This window comes from Aspergillus pseudoviridinutans (genome assembly GCF_018340605.1).
Source record: "Aspergillus pseudoviridinutans IFM 55266 DNA, scaffold_8, whole genome shotgun sequence".
NCBI lineage: Eukaryota > Fungi > Ascomycota > Eurotiomycetes > Eurotiales > Aspergillaceae > Aspergillus > Aspergillus pseudoviridinutans.
The window spans coordinates 18562-38551 of record NW_025091288.1 but is presented as its reverse complement, the minus strand read 5'-3'; the positions used below and the strand labels follow the sequence as shown (position 1 = coordinate 38551).

The window sequence follows — 19990 nt, the reverse complement described above, 5'->3', positions numbered from 1 at the left end:
TAACAGCATTCTATCTATAAACTAATAGTTAGATAGAAAGGCAAAACTAAATACTAGAGTATTATCTCTATGCCTATATTAACTATTACTAAAATAACTAGATATAATAGCTACTATATGCCTAGTTTATCTATAATAACTCTAATTATTCTATACTAGGTATTCCACCTATATAAGTACTTATAGACTTTAGACTAGAACTATAGATTAATATCCTGCAAATTATTAATAACCTTAACCTAAATACTATAGAATATATATAAGATCTCTAAGTTATAAGAGAATTCCTATCTAATTAATTACAAGCAGTAAAAGAAGCTATAAAGTAGTACTATAACTAGAATTACCTAGATATAACCTTCTATATTAGTAAATAGGTTATACTCTATATAAAAAATATTAATATAAGAAGGCTAAATAAGAAGCTTAACTATTAGTAAATAGGGCTATTTAAGATTATTAATTCTATAGGTAAGTAAGCCTATAAGTTAAAACTCCTACTATATTTCTATAAACTATACCTAATATTCTATATTTCCCTACTAGAACTATTCTAAGGGGATACTAATGCAGATCTAAAGCCTAGACTAGTTAAACTAGATAGATATCAAGAATAGTAAGTAGAAAAGATCTTAGATAATTAATTATATTATAGAAAATACTAATATCTAGTTAAGTAGATAGTGCGATATCGACAGGTATGTATATGATTTTGATGATATCTATAAGATGTATAATGATATCTACTAGTTGTTATTAATTATATATCTAGTATTTAGGCCTCCATTCCTTATAGTTTAGGTTAAAATATAAAAAGAATGGGAACTCCTTAATATTAATAAGACATATATAGGGTGGCTGCTAGCCTACCCCCTACCCTTATATAATTCAGAGGCTTCTTCCTTACCATAATAAATAAACATCCTATCTAGTAGCATATCTAGATTAAGTAAATATATAATATTTAATTCCTAAGAAGGTTTGAAAGCTTTAGTAAGGATTTAACCTAGTTAAGATAATATTAAAAGATGCATGATAGTATAGACTTAATAATTACTTTATATTAATTACTTTTAAGTTAATAAACCTAATTTAGATTAACTATTTTTAACCTCCTTAGACTAATCTAGATATCTATAATAGTAATAACTTACTATAGGATGTCCTTTAGCTCTTCCCTAATATAATATTATAGTTCTAAATATTATAGATTATACTAAGCCTTCTAAAAAGTAACTAATAATATAATTAACTATTTAATAAGAAGAATAGGATAAATTAGAGTTATTAAAACTATTTTAATAAGTTTAAAGTAGCTTTAATTATTATACTCTTAACTTCTATAATCTACTCTATTATTATTCTTTATATAATAAAATAAATAATACTAAATCTATATTATCTAGTGCAGAGACCCCTTAAACCTAGTCTACTAATAATAGTAATAGCTTTAAGATAGACTATATTTAACTCTAATGATAATTTAACCTTACTACTTAGGGTGTAGCTAATAATAGTACTTAGGCTAAGTTAGTCTAGATATATAATTACTTAGTTAAACTTCTCTAGGATAAGTACTATTACTATAATTATACTTATCTAGCTAGAGTTAGGGATACTATAGCTACTAGCCCTAATTCTAGTTCTCTCTCTTCTATTCTTTCTACAGTACTTAAGCTATACTAAAAGATATCTAACCTAGAGCCTATCCCTATATATAATAGTAAGTATAGTAAGGATGCTATAGTAAAGTGGCTTTAGTAGATTAATAACTACTTTTATAATAAATAAACTCTTACTTAGAAGAATGCTACTAAACTTAAAAAGATTATAGTAGTTAAGTATTATCTTATAGGCTAAGCTAAAGAGTAGTAGGATGCTTATAAGTAAAAGGTTAAATATAACTTAATAGTTACTATTACTACCCTAGATACTTTTAAATAGTAGATCTGAGATAACTTTAGAGAAATAGAAGGAGAGAATAAATAATAGGAAAAATATAAGAGATATATATAAGGTAATTAAACTATATAATCTTATACTACTTCCCTAGTTAAAGCTATTAAATATATTAAATCTAGAATCCCTAATAATATATTAATTTAGAAATTTATTAATAATTTAAAACCTATTCTATATACTTACTGGGTGGAAGATTATAATAAACTAACTACTTTTAATAATATAGTTTATTATTTTACTAAGTATAAATAGAGAGTTATCTTATATATCTAGGTATAGCTTCAATCCCTTAGCAAAACTAATAATTACCTAATAAATCTAATAGATATTAACTTAAATGCTATTACTGCATCTCCTAATTACCTAAGAAAAGGAATATATAAATAAAAGACCTAGTATTAAACTAATTAAGCTTATTTTAATTATAGATAGAAGGGTTATAATGTCTAAGCTTATATAGCTTTAAACTAGTTAAAATCTAATAATAAGAAGTAGTTAGGAAATATAAAGGACTACTAGATAAGGAAGTACTAGTTAGTTAATTATTAAAGGCTTCTAAGATTAGGGACTATAAAGTATTTAATAACCTTAAACCTCTAAGGGATTATAATAATTCTAATAATAATAGTAATAAGAAGAATTAACTACTATAAGAGAGACTACTTAGTATTATAGAAGTTAACTTAGAATAGAAAGATTATAATTACATTAATATCTATTTAAATACTCTTAGATTTAATATTCTTTATTTCTCTACTATACTTAAAGCCTCTTAGATACTAGTCTATCTCTATATACTATTAGATTATAATTCTAGCTATATATTTATCTTAAAATATCTAGCTAACTCATTACCTCCTTTATAGTTTTAATTTTAATAAATATCTAAGTAATTATAGATTCGCCTACTAAATAGTAGATTTATATATATATTATATTAAGTTTAAATCCTACTTAAGCTAGGTAAATAGTACTATATTATTACTCTATAGGTTCTTAAAATAATAGAGTATAATATTATCCTAGGTTAAGACTCACTAAAGTACTTTAATCCTAATATTAATTAGGCTATAGAATAGATAGTTATAAAAGGGTATAGAATAAAGTATACTACTATCTATCCTACTAATCTTAGGAACTAGATTAAGCTAGATCTAGAAGAATCTAATCTAGAAGTATCTATTAACCTTATATCTACTAAATAGCTTTAGTATACTCTTTAAAAAGGTTAATAAGAAGCCTAATTATTTATTATTTAAGAATTAGAGGAAAATACTAAAATACTAATAGATCTATAATAGCTAAGTTCCCTACTTACCTAGTATAAAGATATATTTAGGGAAGAGTTATACCCAGGGATATCTCTAGAATAATTAATATAGTATTATATTAATATAGAAGATTCCCTACTAATAAATATAAACTCTTACCTATAGTTACTTAAGAAGTTTTATAAGATAAAAATATAAGTTAAAGAGCTATTAAAGAAAGCAGTTATTCACCCTTTAGCTAGTATATAGGGCTTTCCTATTATAATTATCCTAAAACTAAATAGAAAATAATAAATATATATTAACTATTACTTGCTTAACAAGGTGACTATTAAAAATATCTATCTACTACTATAAATTTAAGAACTTCTAGATTAAGTAGGTTAAGCTAAGTATCTTTTAAAGTTTAATCTCCTCTCTAGATATTAGTAGTTATAAATAGGTAAATTATTAATTCTAAAGATAGCTTTTAATATATTATTTAGTAAGTTTAAATTCTTAATAATACCTTTTAGACTTTATAACACCCCTATAATATTCTAAATAATAATAAATAGTATTATATAAGATCTTAACTTTATAGTAGTGTACCTTAATAATATCTTAATCTTTTTAGATTTAGATAAGGAATATTAGAAATATATTTAATAGGTACTTAACTAACTCTAAGAGTATTAGTTATATATAAAACTCTCTAAGTATATCTTTACTAAGAGAGAACTAGAATTTTATAGTTATATTATCAGTAATAGATTTATTTAACTAATACCTATAAAAATTAAGGTTATAAAGATATAGCTAAAACTAATAAATATTTATAAAGTTTAATAATTCCTAGGACTAGCTATATACTATTACTAATTTATATATAAGTTTATAAGAATTATAGCTCCTCTTTATAAACTTCTAAAGGAATTAGATACTTTACTTTATAAAAGGAAATTTTAATCTATAGTCTAGAATACTTAATATTAGTAAGTATTTATAATACTTAAGAATGTAATAGTTTATGTACCTATTCTTAAGATTACTAATCCTATACTACTATATTAAATTAAGACTAATGCCTCTAAATAGGCCCTTAGTATAATATTATTATAATAAGATAAGAAAGAATAGTAATATCCTATAGTATTTAATAGGTAAAAGCTTAATAATGCTGAAAAGAACTATCCTATATATAAGAAGGAACTTCTTATAATTAAAGAAATACTTTAATAATAGGACTATTATATTAATAATAGCAAGCCTATTATAATTATAATAAATTATAAAAGTCTTTAATATCTTACTAATATAAAGATATATTTAAAATACCTTACACATTAGATTAAAGGGTTTGAAATATATAATCTAGTTATATAGTATTATAAGGGAACTGAAGCAGTTATCCCTAATATAATAAGTTACTAACCTAACTTTATTAAAGAAGGCCTGGTGAATAAAGTTAGAGTGGCATAACCGACCCGCAAAAATCGAACCCAACCCTGAGTAGGTTGGTGCGAGTTTAACCGCAAAACCCGCCACTAGGCCTAGATAGGCAGTCACTAGCCTATCTAGGTAGGCGGTAGGGCCTCGCAGAATCAAAAATTTCAATAGTTTTTAGAATTCAATTTCTCCTACCTTAGGCCTATGCCTTAAGCCTACTAAATAGGTTTATATAAAATTATAATTTTTATATGAAATATATGGTAATTATCATTATATTAATCTAAATCTAAAATATCAATTTAATATTTATAGGGCTGAATGGGTGGTGGTTAAAAATTATTTAAAAGTTATGATGGTTGTTGAAGGCTGGTTGCATATATATATATATTCCCACCACTTCCATACCAACCCATGACAGAGATGATTATTCCCTTATACCTCAGCAACCACTAGGTATTTTGAATTGATATTTATATATTTAGATGGCCTAAATCTAGGGCTATCTAGTGATACCAAAATATCTAGGACAATCCTAGAAATTAGGAATTACTAAGCAAAACGGTGCCAAGATCACCGAACGGTTCAGTTTCAGCTGTGGTTGAACTCGCCCGAACTCACACCAAATGCAACTCTAAATAAAGTATATATATCTATATTTAGTCTATCTATAATATAACTATAGTAGATAATAGATAAAGGATATCTTTATACTTTACTTAACCTCTCTAAAGTAGAATAGTATCTATTAATTATTTCATTCCTAAAGGGCAAAAATCTAAATATTTTAAATAATACTAAAATAAAAATTAAAATATTAGTACTAAACTTTTAACTTAAAATAGAATATATTAATTACTAACCTACTAATAGGCTATACTATCTTAATAATTCTATTAAAATATTATACCTTGAAATTCTCTTCTAGAAAGACTTTATATCCTAACTTTATAACTAGTTTAGTTATCTTAGCTATCTAGCTTTGCTTAGAGTAATTTATATCTATATCTAGTAACTAATAATATAAAAAGATATTTAAGATATTACTAGGAACTATCTAAATTATTAAATTATAAAACCCTTAAGACTAAATCTTAAATATAAAGCTGTATAGCACCTAATGAAGAAAGGTATCTATCTATTTAAATAATAAGGAATTAATCTTATTAGATATCTCCTAATAACTCTAAATAGTAACTAATAGATTATTATAGCTATTAATTATATAATTAGTTAGATAGTAGCTAAAGCAGTACCTAATACTAAAGATAAAATATTAGTCTATTTTCTCTATAAAGATATCTTTATTAATTATAGAGTATTTAAAGAACTACTCTTAGATAATAATACTAACTTTCTATCCTAAGTTATAGTAATCTATATTAAGATTCTTAAAGTAAAGTATTAAATAATAACTCTAAATCATCCTAGAACTAATAATAAGAATAAAAATATAAATAGCTTATTAGGGAAGATATTAATAAAATATCTTATAAGAAAACTAATATATCTATAAGATAAGTACCTATCTCTAGCTATTTTCATAGTATAAGTATATATCTGTATATAGATAAAGCTATTACTATTCTACCTCCTCTATAGTATATACCTATTATTACCTAGTTATCTATAATTTGATTAACTAATAGACTAATATATTAAAATATAATTATAATATATTAACTATACATAATCCCTAGCTAATAAGAAGTTATTAGTATATATAATTAAATAGAATCTAATTTAAGATAGTAATATAAAAGAATCTTAACTTATACCTAGATAATAGATCCTTATTTAAAATAAATCCCTATAGAAGTCCTAAAGTAAATAGTTTAGTCCCTATTAAATTAAATAATTATACCTATTTAGTATATATACTATTATCAAGCCTAATAGATATATAGTAGAGAATCTTATTAATAGATAATAATTAATAGAAGCTAATATTAATAATAAACTAGAGAAACTATAAATATTAGCTACACTAACTTAATAATTATAAAAGATAGAATTATTAATTTATATACCTATTAAAGTATATAAAGTACTTAAGGAAGTTAATAACCCCTTATTCTTATATAATAAACTTTTAAAGATAATTTAAAAGGATTAGGAATCTATTAAATATTTAGGAGTATATTTAAAGTAGGTAAGGGAGGGTATCTTAATAAAATAATATACTTAATAAATAAGATTTTAAGAATACATTAGTAATATACTAATAAGAATTAGCTAATTTATATACTATTAAAAGAAGTTAACTCTAAGAAGTAACTAGAGTAAAATTAACTTAACTTCTTTAGATAATAAGCTAAGTAGAGGAATAATATATAAMCTATTAAAGAATAATTAAACCTAAAGGGATGCTAATAGGAAAGATATAAACTTTAATAGATCTTTTATAGTAGTAATTCTAGCTTATTAGGAGTAATTAGAGAAGGATAAGTTATCTACTATTATAAGAATATTAAGATAGAAGAGTTATTATCTATTTAGTTAAAAACTAAATACTCTAGAATAGCTAGTTATAAAAGGAAATTATAGATATTTATTTATTTATTAATATTATTTATATATTAAGACTAATCTAGGCTTCCTTAACTTTATTAGCATCTTTAATAGGAGCTATACTTAACTATCTTAGCCTTTATCTCTATCTAAGGGTTATCTATATCTATATAAACCTATTCCTAATATATTCTTTTATACTTATTAGCCTTATCTATCTCCTCCTTATTATCTTTATTCTTAGCTATAATTAACTCAAGAATACTAATTTAGTATCTAATAACTATATTAAACTTTAAAAGATTATTATAAATTAGATAAAAGTATTTAAGATCCTTAAAATTAGTAGTAGAAACTAGCTAAGTAAGTACCTTACTATCTATAGAGTAATAATAATACTTCTTAGTAGAAGTAGGAGATATACTAACTAAATTAAGATAATACTTACCCTTTATATTACTAGTAAAAGAAGGAGTAATAGAAGTAGTATAAGATAGATTTAAAAAGGAGCTAGTAGTACCTACTTTAGTTAGTAATATAATACTTATTATAAAAGGATTATTTATTCTAGGGAATATAATCTTCTCTAGAAAAAGGGATTTATTATTTATAGCTTCTTTTATCTATATCTTTTTAATAGTAGAATACTAATACTAAGAACTAGAAGTAGGAGTAGGATTCTTAGAGCTACTCTAGTAATTTACTCTTATCTAATATTTTAAGTTAGTACTTAGGCTAGATAGAGTAATATTATTAATAATAAGAGTACTAAATAAAATAACTTTATTAGTAATAGGAGTATTACTTAGACTAGATAGATTAATCTTATTACTAGTAGAGGCAGACTTATTAGTGCTAAGGTTATTCTCTTTTACTAGAGTTATTAAAGAGACTATAGATAATTTAGGAGGATCCTAACTAATAGAAACTAGCTAGTTATATATAGCTTTATTACTATTAATTACTATTAGGCTGCTATGCTATAAAATAAGACTATATAAGTTAGTAATAGTTAAAAAAGAATTAGAAGAAGAAATATATATCTAGATTACTATCCTAGCTATTTACTTTCCTAAGGTAATAGCTATATTATAAACCCTTTCTATGCTAAATATAATTTATATATATACTAGTATATAATATTTATAACTTTAGCTATTTATTAGTATACTTAGGAGAAGTAATATAAATTTAAAAGATAGTCTAGCTATTATTATACTAAATATAGGGAGAATTTTTCTTACTATAAACTTAGAGAATAATAGTATTCTAATAACTAGTAGATTTAATTAATTTCTTTACCTCTTTACTATTCTATATTAACTAGTTAAGGAGATAAATAGGGTCCAGGAGAGTTATATAAGATTACTATATATAAATAAGGGGCTATCTAAGTTTAATCTCTATAGTATAAATAGTACCTAATCTATCTAGGATATTTACTATAGTAGAATTAAATAAATCAGTATAATACCCTAAAAGCTAAATAAGATAAATATAATTTATAAAGGGGAGAGATTACAGTAATTACTTAATCTAAATAAATAATAAATAAGCTAGGGGATATTTTATTAAGGCTTATTTATAAAGTTCTTATATATTAAGTAAGAAAAGTTAGAGGTATTTATACCTATAGAATAAGCACTAGTAGTAAAAGCTTACTTATTTACCTATACTTATTAGTTAATTCTACCTTTATTAATTTAATTATTTATATATACTATAAATAGTAATATTTACTATAATTCTTTATATACTACTTAATGCTTGCTAATTACTTAGGTAACTTACTTATTAATATTATTAAATAAAATTAATCTAATCATACCTCTTATATATTAAATAAAGAATATACTAAGCCACCTCCACCCTGATTTTAAAGTAAAGGTATAAAGAATAATTTAGTTAATTCTATAGATCATTAATAAAGAAATAGTAATATCTAGATACTAGATTAGGTAATATAATATATTTTAATAATAGTTAGATCTAGGGTTATACTACAGGTGCTGACTAAGTCCTGTAGGTAGCTGCTAACTAAGAACTCTATAGATAAAGTTTAATCCAGGCAGGGGAGGATGTAATATTAATAGGTATATATATAATTTTAATAATATCTATAAGATGTATAACAATATCTACTAGTTATTATTAATTATATATCTAGTGTTTAGGCCTCTATTCCTTATAGTTTAGATTAAAATATAAAAGGAATAGGAACTCCTCAATATCAATAAGACATATATAGGGTGGCCGCTGGCCTACCCCCTACCCTCACATAATTCGGAGGCTTCTTCCTCACTGTGATGAATGAACATCCCAATAGGATAGCTAGATTCTAATAATATATAGGAACCTGAAGAGTATATAATAGATATAGAAGCTCTTAAGTACTACCTTATATCTAAGAATCTATAATCTATAAGTACTACTATAAAGTAACCTAAGTAGTATAGGAAAAAGTCTTAATTTAACTACTATATATATAAAAAAATAGAAAAGCAGTATACAGGCTGTGTAAATATACCCTCCTACCTATCTAGTCTATATATTATTTAAAAACTAAGCTAATTAATTATATAGTAAATCACAGAGGACCCTAGAGTAGAGGGGGGTAATATAGCCTATAGGGGCAGAGTAATAAACTGCTCTAGAGAAGGAGATGATAAAGAAGCTAGGGCTAGAGGAGGTAGAGTAGGGGCTAGGGCTATAGGTATAATAACCTAGACTGCTAGTATAGCCTATATATCTAATACTACTAGGATATAATCCAAGGTATTAGTAATTACCCTCTTCTGGAGGGGGGGGGTATATATAAAATACTATATAAATATAACACTATTTACCTAAAGGTATCTATAAACTATTAGCAAAAATCTATAAGAAGGAAGTTATATAACTCTAAAATCTAAAAGAAAAAGTAAAATTTAACTCTAAATTACTAAAGGAAGAGCTCATTCTATTAAAATCTATAAGATATAATTATAATATAAAAGAAACCTATAATAAAAGACTATAAATATACTAAATACTAATAAAATATAGCTAGATTAATAGTAATATAGAAGAAGGGGATACTTATATAGATATACTTATGCTTTTTTAGAGTACAGTAATTATAGGCCTTTTATATATAACTATTTACTATGAAATAGTTATAGTAGTAGTACTAGGGGTTATAGAGCTTTACCTAAAGGTATAAAATATAGGGAACTCTGTAAGGTATTATTAGCATATAATTCTATGAAATCAGGGTCTTACTAGTATAGATAATATTAATTCTCTCTCTTATAGACTTCCTCTCTTTTATAATAGGGGAGGGAAATATATTAATAAGTAAAATTATAGTTATATAATATAAAGAATCTATATCTAATAAACTTTAGATAATCTTAATAGCAAAATAATAGAATTATAAGATAAAGAAGATAATAAAGCCTAGAAAATATTAGAAATATAAGATAAAGGAAAATAATAAGATATAAAATAATGGAATTATAAGATAAAGGAAATACTAAATTATAAGAATAATAGGATTATAAATAAAAGAAGATATTAACAAAGCTATTTAATTTAGATAAAGGATTATTAAATATATATAAGAAACTATTTAATAAAGAGAGTAAGACCTATAAATCTAAACTAATTACTTAATGTAGAACTTACTATCTAAATTTAATTATTTAACTACTAGATATAGGTTAAGAAGTAATAAATAGAGTGAGAAAGCTATAGAAGATAAAGAAGAATCTATATTACTAAACTAATTTGAAGATCTTACTAAGCAGGCATCTTAATAGTACTAATAAGGGAAGAGAAGAAGGAGAAGTTCTCTAGAGATCTATAAATCTACTTATACTATAGGAAATATATCATATCTTTACAGGTCTATAATAATCACTATTAATTATTTACCTATAATAAAGCTAAAATAAATACCACAACCTATAATAGTAATAGAATATATTACTTAATAATAAGAGATTTACTTCTGCACCTTGAATAATTATAGAGAGATAATATCTATCTAAAATAATAAAGCCTTTTGTATTCCTAAATTAGGAAGTATTATAGCTTTAAGGGTGAAGCCTATAGAGAAGGGAGGTAATTATTAAGGGCTATAGTAGACTGTAAAGCTGCTGTATGCAGCTAACACAGATAGTGTGGACTATTAGATCATGTGATCTACTGTAGATATTCTATAAGTTATAGAGTATTCTGCAACTCAGCAATTAGTTCTCCTTGCTCAGGTAATATACAGTTATCTTGCTCCCATCACACTGGTCTTACCAGTTGACCTCAGACCTTAATGGCCGACCTTACAGTAATGCTGTCATCTTAGAGAATATTTATTAATATCCTAACCCTTTACTACTTCTCTGCAATATACATACTAAGAATAGAAACTCTAATATATATCCTAAAGTGCAGGAAGGAAACTCTTAGTTAGATAGCCTACTATATAACTAGTTATATATATAAGTATCTACTAATAACAGACCTAAAGTATATATTTATATATCTAGTAACCCCCTTAAGGTCCTAAATAGCAGCTAATAGTTAAAAACCTATAAGTAAAAGTTATAAAAATTATATAGATAACTATAACTATATAAATAGGTCAGAGGTCCTTCTACAACTACTATAAATAAGAATTCTTTTTTATTACTTTATTCTTACTTTACATCTATATTAGTTAATAAATACCTATAATTTCTGTTATAGCTATTCAAGGGCACACTACCATACTATATATCTAAATCAGAGCTGGGAGTGTCTATATATATCACATAACTAATATATTATAAATCTCAGCTAGCTGATTCTACTGTGCTTCCTAAGACCTCTTAGAAAGGCATACTATAGTTATTAGAAGAGAAGGACCTTCTATTAAGGCTAAGGAGAGATGAGAAATAACCTTAGTTGGATGTAGTAAGGATATTTTTAGACCAGTTTCTAGGTCAGAGCCCTAGTACTATTTAAGTATTTTAGAGCATGACCCTTAAGAATAGAGAATATTAAAGATAATAAACTTTTAGTCTCTTAACCTTTTTTTTCTATTTCCAAGCCTACATAGTGTGATATGTGGTTGTGGAATAATAGAGTTAGGGATAGGATAAGGCACAATGATTAGATAAATAGCTAGTGGATGGATAAACAGGGCTATAAGTCGTTGCATCCCTGGGATAAACTAGAATATCCTAAGTATTACTGACTTCTGAACAGGGAACTAATTCCCTAAGAAAACTTCTCTCTTATTCAGGAGGGCTTTCTACTAGTTAGGATACTACTACAATCAGTAACTGAAAGTTTCCATCCTAGTCTATAAAATCCTTAATGTTCGCGCAATATGTATTAGCCTTAGGATACGACTCACAATATAAAATGTGGATATGAAAAACTTAGATGCAGGGACTACCTGGGAAATATTGTTCACATGATTCTCTAATCTTCTGTTTCTATTACTCAAGTAGTAATGTCCAATAGGCAACCAAATTCTAGTCATGTGGAGAGAGTTTAAGTAACAAACTGATTACTTAAATATCTAGATACATCATTTCCAGCATATATCTTGCGAACTAACTTGCTTAAACTGATGCTCTTTTCCTACTCCTCAGCTTCCTGATGTTGAAATTGATGGCTGTCACAACTTCCACGATCAAAGGCCGCTTCCAATGCGCTGTCCCGCGCAATTTATTTGATATTGAGCTTGAGGGACCAGCTAGATACATGGCCACAGTCACAAGAGATCGCTGTTAAACCMTTCATAAACTTCTGCCCTCTATTGCTGTGGTGGCTATGTCAATACTCCAATTGGATTTTTACCGGTCACATTTGCGCTTTCAATTTTGCGTAAGCCATTCCCAGACCCCTCTTCATGAGAACCAATACTCCTTGCCGCCCAGTATCTTCACTCCAACACAGTATGCCTGTCCGCCTCTTTCACTTTTCCATTCTCCGAACCCATATAGTGCGGTATGTAGTTCACAACTTTGAGTTGGAAGCTTATTCTTGCCAGCCTTACTATAATATCAAAGCCATGAACGTAGCAGTCTCTTGGATAGTTAGTGACGCTAGCCCTTTATGCTTGCGTACAACTGAGCTGCTACCCCTTCGTGAACTAGCCATGCCGACGTTTGCACCCGCACACGGTAATGAAAAAGAGCCAGCTCCGCGTCTCTGTCTTCTTTCTTCAGTAATATGAAATACTATGAACTCCGCCCACAGGAAAGAGTGTTTCCTGGATGAGAGACCTACGGAGAATTCTGTTGATGCCCCCTTGTAGGGGCGTACTATTGTTTTGGGCTTTCTAAACTGAGTCCTCTTCTACCCTCTTCTTCAGCGCTAGGAATTCCGCCTCCTTTTTATCGATCTCCTCTTTCATTGCCGCCCATTCCACATTATACTGGTTTAGCTGCTCCATCTTGCTGTTCACGAACAGTTCAACTTCAGGGCCGGGAACTGTCGCGAGCTCATCAATGGAAGGTAGAAGCTGTCGAATAGCGGTCCAAGCCCGGCTGTCGGGCGATTCGAAGCAAGAGTAGATCAACTCATGAAACCAGAATTTTCCGTCCTTCATGGATTCGTGCATGAGGGTCGCCATACTGGGCCTTGAGAGACCTTCTGATCTTTTCTGCTCCTCCTCCTCCAGTACGTTAACGAACTTCTTAAGGAGCGAATTGTACTTAGAAATATCCACATCGTCCCAATCAAACGGCTTCTTCAGAAGTAGCCACCGCGGGGGCGAGTAGAGCATCTGAAATGGCGCTGTATAAGCCCATTCCCAGTCGAGGACGGCGACTATCTTCAGATCCTGTGCGTTGTTGACGAGTATATTTCCAAGCCGGAAATCGTCGCAAATTAACTTGAACGGACCATGGTCATACTTGCTGTCAACGAACTGGGGTACAATGGCTTTGAATATCTTATTATGGAGATACTTGCGACGAGCATCTTCCATATCATCGACTGAATTAGGTTGGCCCCACAGATGCTGCATGTCTTGTTCGGCGACATCCTGTATGTATGTATGTATATATCTATACGATTTGTTCTAATACTGCAAGAATAACCCGTTCAGTTCAGTTTTATTTGATTCGCGGTCCCAACCTATCCTACTCGATGGCTATGCAAGAAAATAGGGCTCCGACATTTTCTCTGTCAACGCGGAGTGCCGAATATCCGATATTGAGCCTGCCGTTGTCTGAGAGCCACCTAGACCGTGTAACATGTTCTTCTCGCCTGCGCACTCTTCAGAGACCTCCGCCAACAGTATCTGGCGAGACCGGGTTGGGGATTGGAAGGAGGAGGAGACGTGAAAACATCTTGAATTCACCCAGTACGGCTCGCAGGGGTGCCAGTGATTACAATTGAATTACTTTCGGGTCCAGAATATGCTTCATTCTTTTTACGCAGGTGGCTTGACTTATCGAGTAGATACACAGATTCTGTACGTCCTGATCTTCCGACCGGTCCCATGCACTCCCAATCGTGGTTGGCAGTATTTATTTTCTCTAATGAGTCAGGGCCTTCTTTAGCTCTAGGTGGAGGATGCAGTCTCATGGGCCGGCGGACGGGCATCGGTAATGTCGCCTTCCTTACATATCCACTCCGCCACAATCCTTGACATCAATCATCTCTGCCTCTTGCATACTCAGTCTCTCATCAGCTGCCCGTTTCTTAGATTCTAAATGCCGATTGTAGGCCAGTAGATAATCGCTGGTGGTCTGGAAACTTCCCCTGAAAGAAGAATTCTTAACGAAGACAGTCGGGCTCTGGCCCATCAAAGGCTCGGTATCCGCATCGAGCAGATAGGCCTTGTCCGTCTTGACGCTTCTCGAAATTTCGGCCGCCTTCACCTCCACATAGGCCCGAATCTGAGCAGGCGAGATGTTGGCACTCGCAACAATCTTGAGAGTCTGAATTGTCGCTTCAAGGTTTGACATTGAAATATAGTAATTATTGGCCTTCCGCAACTCCTCACCCAACTTCCAATGACATTCTCCCGCGATTATCACAGTTTTCCAGTCGATCTCGCAGGTGAGGACCCAGACTGGCCCATCTGGGGGTTTTGTGTCGGATATGTAGAATTGGTTCTGCTGCTCTTTCTCATGATCGGCTGCAAATTTCTTGGTCCAGCTTCTATTCGCACACAGCATTCCGTGCCATGCATCCTCCGTGCCTTCCTTTCCGAGCGGGAGGATGTAATGCACAAATTTGGCATTGATTTTGCAATTTCCGCCTTTTGATCCGATTTCAAAGTTGTTTTCTATAAGTCGCGTTGTATTAGGTCCTTGGACCGTCTTTGACTTAGCAGAATTGGCAAACACGGCTTGCGCCAGTCGGTATGGAACATCGGCCGTACTCCCGCCGTCTAGTACAAAGCTCATTGGATAGCCCTCTTCACTCAAATGGCGGGCCACTTCTCTGTACATTTCGTGAGACGGAACATTTCCCTCTTCCACAACGTTGGACGGATGGAGCCAAAGACCAGTCAGCGCACTACTTGATGTGATCCTCCCGTGAGAATTATCTGGCGCTGAAACTTTTTCGGCCTTTTCCTTAATTTTGTCGACGGACTCTTCTAAAAGAGATGCAATGTTCTTTGTTGAGGGGTCATTGTTGTCGTCTGCGTCAGGATGAGGAACGAAAATCTCATCTCMATCTTCAGAGGTTCGCGTGAAGCCTTCTGCCACATTCTTGACGGCTTTGAATGCATCGCCAATGGCTGCGCTGTTGTTGATGACCCATCGGGCAGCCGTGGTGAATGTGGAGAAAGCTCCGAGCGCTGTTGTGATGAACATTTCTGATATGGGAGCAGCAGAGATGTACAATTCTAAAATTGATATCCAAAACGGGTTCTCTTTAGATGATACCTCGACATCACAGTGTTTCATGGATGTCGTCTTCTTATAGCGGTCGGTGACCACTGCAATTATTCATTCATGACTACTGCATGATGATATGACTGGTGAGTGGTGACATCACATATCACATCCAAATGTAGAATTTGAATTGCGTAACTAATAATTCTCAGTCGTACGTATTCTGCTTGGAATATGTTATTATTTGCAAATTTGCATGTACAACTTAACTGAGGATACAGTAATGCATGGGAAAGTGGTGATATCACATCACACATGTGTCTTAAACATAATTTGGAATTCTAAATGTCAGTAGGCGTGCGCCGCATGGGGTCAGATCCAGATCTACGTAATGGGATGTATGTTAGAGAAACGATGTCGTTTGCGGCACATACTGACGCTGCTTTGGTTGAGAACTAGGGTATCCATGTAGGGTATCCATGTATAGTCTAGTGACAATCATTCACGTCATGGGATATATGCTATAGCAAAGATTGCCGTTTGCGGTAGGAAGTGACGTTGCTTTGGGTTGAGAACTAAGGTATTCGTGGGCAGCCTAACTGACAATCACAGACGCAAACAACCAGCCAGCTTCTACCCCGCTTGGTAAATATCAGAGCTTGCCTGACTGCCCGCTATTTCTCCTGTCAAGACCTACTATCTAAGTTCGTCCTGTTTGAACGAAGCAGACAGTTCTCTGAATCCTGAAGAATTTCTCAGAAGGCAGACGCCCAAAACCAAAACTAAAGCTGAAACCATGGCTGACGGACCGCCTACTCCACCACCGCGATATTTGCTTGATCTCCAAAATTGGAGGAGAGTTGACTACGATCATATAGAAGAGCGTCCTATCGATTATGGAATCGTTTCCTACACCTGGGGGAGGTTGATAGACCAAACCCGGACCGTCGCCGACGATGAGAAACCGGAGCATGTTACGTGGAACATTCCTTACGTTCCATCGTTACCGTTGAGTCGGGCAAAAGCAGTTATGAAAACTATGGGGAAGAGATATGTGTGGTGGGATTGGATGTGTGTACCGCAGGCCGCTGGCGGCCATCAGCTTCAAGGTGAGGACGCTGAAATTGCGGCACATGAGATTGCAAATCAAAGGTGTGTCTATTCTCTATACGAGGTACGAATTAGCTAACGCCGAGGTCCCGACAGGAACATCTACAAACGTGCAAAAGCCAGTATTGTTTGGCTCCACGGCATAGAGTGGGCTCATTATCCACTCCTGGCTTCTTTTCTAGAGGGCAAAATGCGATTGCAGTCACAGGACCACACCAACTTTCGTGGCGTGGTATCCGTGACAAAGTTCATCCTTGAACAGATCCAAGCAGAAGAGCCATGGCTCACATCTGGTTGGACTTTGCAAGAGGGCATCCTGCTTCCTAACGCGCCCCTCGTGGACTCCAAGGGCTTGAAACTACAGAACACAATTTTCCCAGAAGGTGGAGCAGCGTCTGTTGCTTCCATTACCGCCACTGTAGTCCCTTTGGCGTCCCGGATAGGTGACGCCTTTAGGGACTACAGCGAAAAAGAGTCCTTTGCGAACGAGGAGTATATCGTTAGATTCATTCAGGCCCATGATGATAACTACGAGTTCATGGCGCGTTTCCTGGCAGCACTTATCCGCTCCGGATTTGTTGGATACAACTCAGGCGCACCACTTTTCCTTCTTGCTGGAAAGGCCAGCCGCAAATTCTCGAAACCGGAGGATGAATGCTGGGCGCTGATTGGTGCCATGGATATCAACGTCCCTAACCCCCAGTACTATAATGGGCTCCAAATGGACCGAGTAATGTCCATGTTCTTTGAACCGCTTTTGGAGAGATACCAGTGGCGCCTATTCCTAATTGGTAGAATGATGGACGATGACTGGCGCACCAAGTCTTGGCCTCGACGAGTGGTTGAAGGACATGCCCTGCCATTGGAGATCTACTTTAGTGTGAGCTGGGAGGAAAGGCTGCCGGTATTGAGGTTGGACCCAGAGATACCCCGCAAACTGCACATGACACCTCATCAAGAAGAGAAGACCATTCAGTTAATCGACAACGAGCAGCATGTACTCTGCCGACGTTATAAGCAAAGCACCTATCAAGACGGATTCGTTCGACTGACAAAGATAGAGGAGGAGTTCACCAAAGAGTCTTTATTTCTGAAAGTCGCATCTCTAGAGAGTCTTAACAAAGGTGATAACAAAGGGCTTAGAGAGGGATTCCGATGCATTGAAATCCAGCGAATCACTGACAATGAAGGGCGCTTTTGGGGTGTTGCTGACGTTTGGAAAGGGGGAGAGCTGGCACCGGGCGAACAACGCAGTTTTTATTATAGAGAGACAGCCCACTTCGCACTTTGGTAGCTTTTATCGTATAAATGTGCGTTGTGACGAGTAATGCTGAATCTTTGACTTAAGACTTCCCTTTTTCATGAAGAATGCGCTGCCATCGCAGTGTCGAATGTGCAAACCAGCCAAAGTTAACAAAATCTGCGACCGGCAATAACATGAAACTAAAAACAAAACAGAAATCAAATCAATTTAAAACAGGACGATTAGTACAGCAAGCTGAGAGCCAGGTGACCCAGACATAGGACCACTGGGGAGTTGCTGCAAGGGTATCGTCTAGGAGAACCATGGCCTGCACACACTGTGGCCTCTGTATGTTCCTGCATTATTCTGGCCAGCCCTGATCTATCAGTCATTCTTTCAGGGATGGGGACTGGTCATCACCTCTTCTGAAAGGGTGGCTTCGAAAGATCGTGGCCCAGACGCTGATATAATGCGGCTTTCGTCTCTCTATGTATAGTAAAATTGGCTGATTTCCAAAATAAAATCAATCCTCACTTTTAAATAGAGTGAATGAAGAGGAATGCTACTGGCTACTAAAATGGGCATGACCTATCCACAACTGTAAGAGAGCTCAAGGCTAAACAGGAAGTCAATTTGCCAGAAGTGAGATCATCACAAAGCTAGCTTAATGAAAAAGGCTTCTAAGTATAGTAAGATGTGTGGTGCTGATGCTTGTTTAGGTATATGCATAAGAGACACTGGTTACGTCTATATGTTTTCTGCGGATACTTTGGGATTTTAGGGATTTGTTGGATTACAGTTAGTATCACTCCCCTGGTTTGCATGTCTCGTCAATTGCTGATTTGCTTAGAGTTTGTATTATCCAGCCCCAAGTCAGATCACTGACAAGGATATTGGCAAGTTGGGAGACCAAGACCTATCTTCCGCTCACTAGAGGCGGACCCAGAACGACCTGGATTAGCACAGGATGCTCCGTGGGACTTTCATCTAACTAACCAACCTACTTGTGATTTTAAGAAATGGCCGCATCATTTGCCTAGCCTTTGTCTATCTACAAAGAGAGATGACAGAAGCCGGCTTATAATTGGAGACCTGAAGTTAGACAGCAGAGTAGGCCTAATAGTACTCCTCCTGTGTCCATAATAATATGGCGAACTCCCACATCTTATTATTTACAGCTTTCTGCCTCCTGTCTGTGTTTGCATGGAAGAGAGCCGTAACAAATTCCTTGAAAACATCCAGCTCATCAAAATCATCGATACAGAGTGGTTCAATCCTTCCATGTCGCTTGACAGCAAACTCCCTCACATGTCAGCAGCGCACAGACAGATAGTGTTAGTTTTAGGCTCAATGATTTCTACAACACTCATAATTGGTTGATAGAAGCCTATTAAGAAGCACATTTTGCAGATCTTAACTGGCTGAATGAGCAGATTAAGTTAATTTTGCGCCTAGAGTCTGACTAGAAAGTAATTATTCTAACTAGGCCTCGCCACGGGTCGGGTTTGGACTATTATTATATTAGCATGTCTAATACTTAAGAAAAAGAAAGAAAGAAGAGATAGAGGAAGGACTGAAAGAAAGAAAAGAAAGAAAGAAAAGAAAGAAAGAAAAGAAAGAAAGAAAAGAAAGAAAGAAAA

General features: G+C 32.5%; 3 protein-coding genes across 3 annotated transcripts; 1 reads left to right on the top strand and 2 right to left on the bottom strand.

The window, feature by feature from the left end:
• Positions 1-13482: 13482 nt before the first annotated feature.
• Positions 13483-14133, bottom strand: Asppvi_010123 (uncharacterized protein; the record flags this gene model as incomplete). The annotated part of the gene is made up of 1 exon (XM_043305969.1): positions 13483-14133. The coding sequence occupies one exon, from the start codon at positions 14131-14133 to the stop codon at positions 13483-13485; it is 651 nt and encodes a 216-aa protein (XP_043161904.1).
• A 637-nt stretch (positions 14134-14770) lies between these two features.
• On the bottom strand, positions 14771-15976 carry Asppvi_010122 (uncharacterized protein; the record flags this gene model as incomplete). The annotated part of the gene is made up of 1 exon (XM_043305968.1): positions 14771-15976. The coding sequence occupies one exon, from the start codon at positions 15974-15976 to the stop codon at positions 14771-14773; it is 1206 nt and encodes a 401-aa protein (XP_043161903.1).
• Positions 15977-16793: 817 nt separating this feature from the next.
• On the top strand, positions 16794-18401 carry Asppvi_010121 (uncharacterized protein; the record flags this gene model as incomplete). Its single annotated transcript, XM_043305967.1, has 2 exons — positions 16794-17149; positions 17204-18401. The coding sequence occupies 2 exons, from the start codon at positions 16794-16796 to the stop codon at positions 18399-18401; spliced, it is 1554 nt and encodes a 517-aa protein (XP_043161902.1).
• Positions 18402-19990: the final 1589 nt, after the last annotated feature.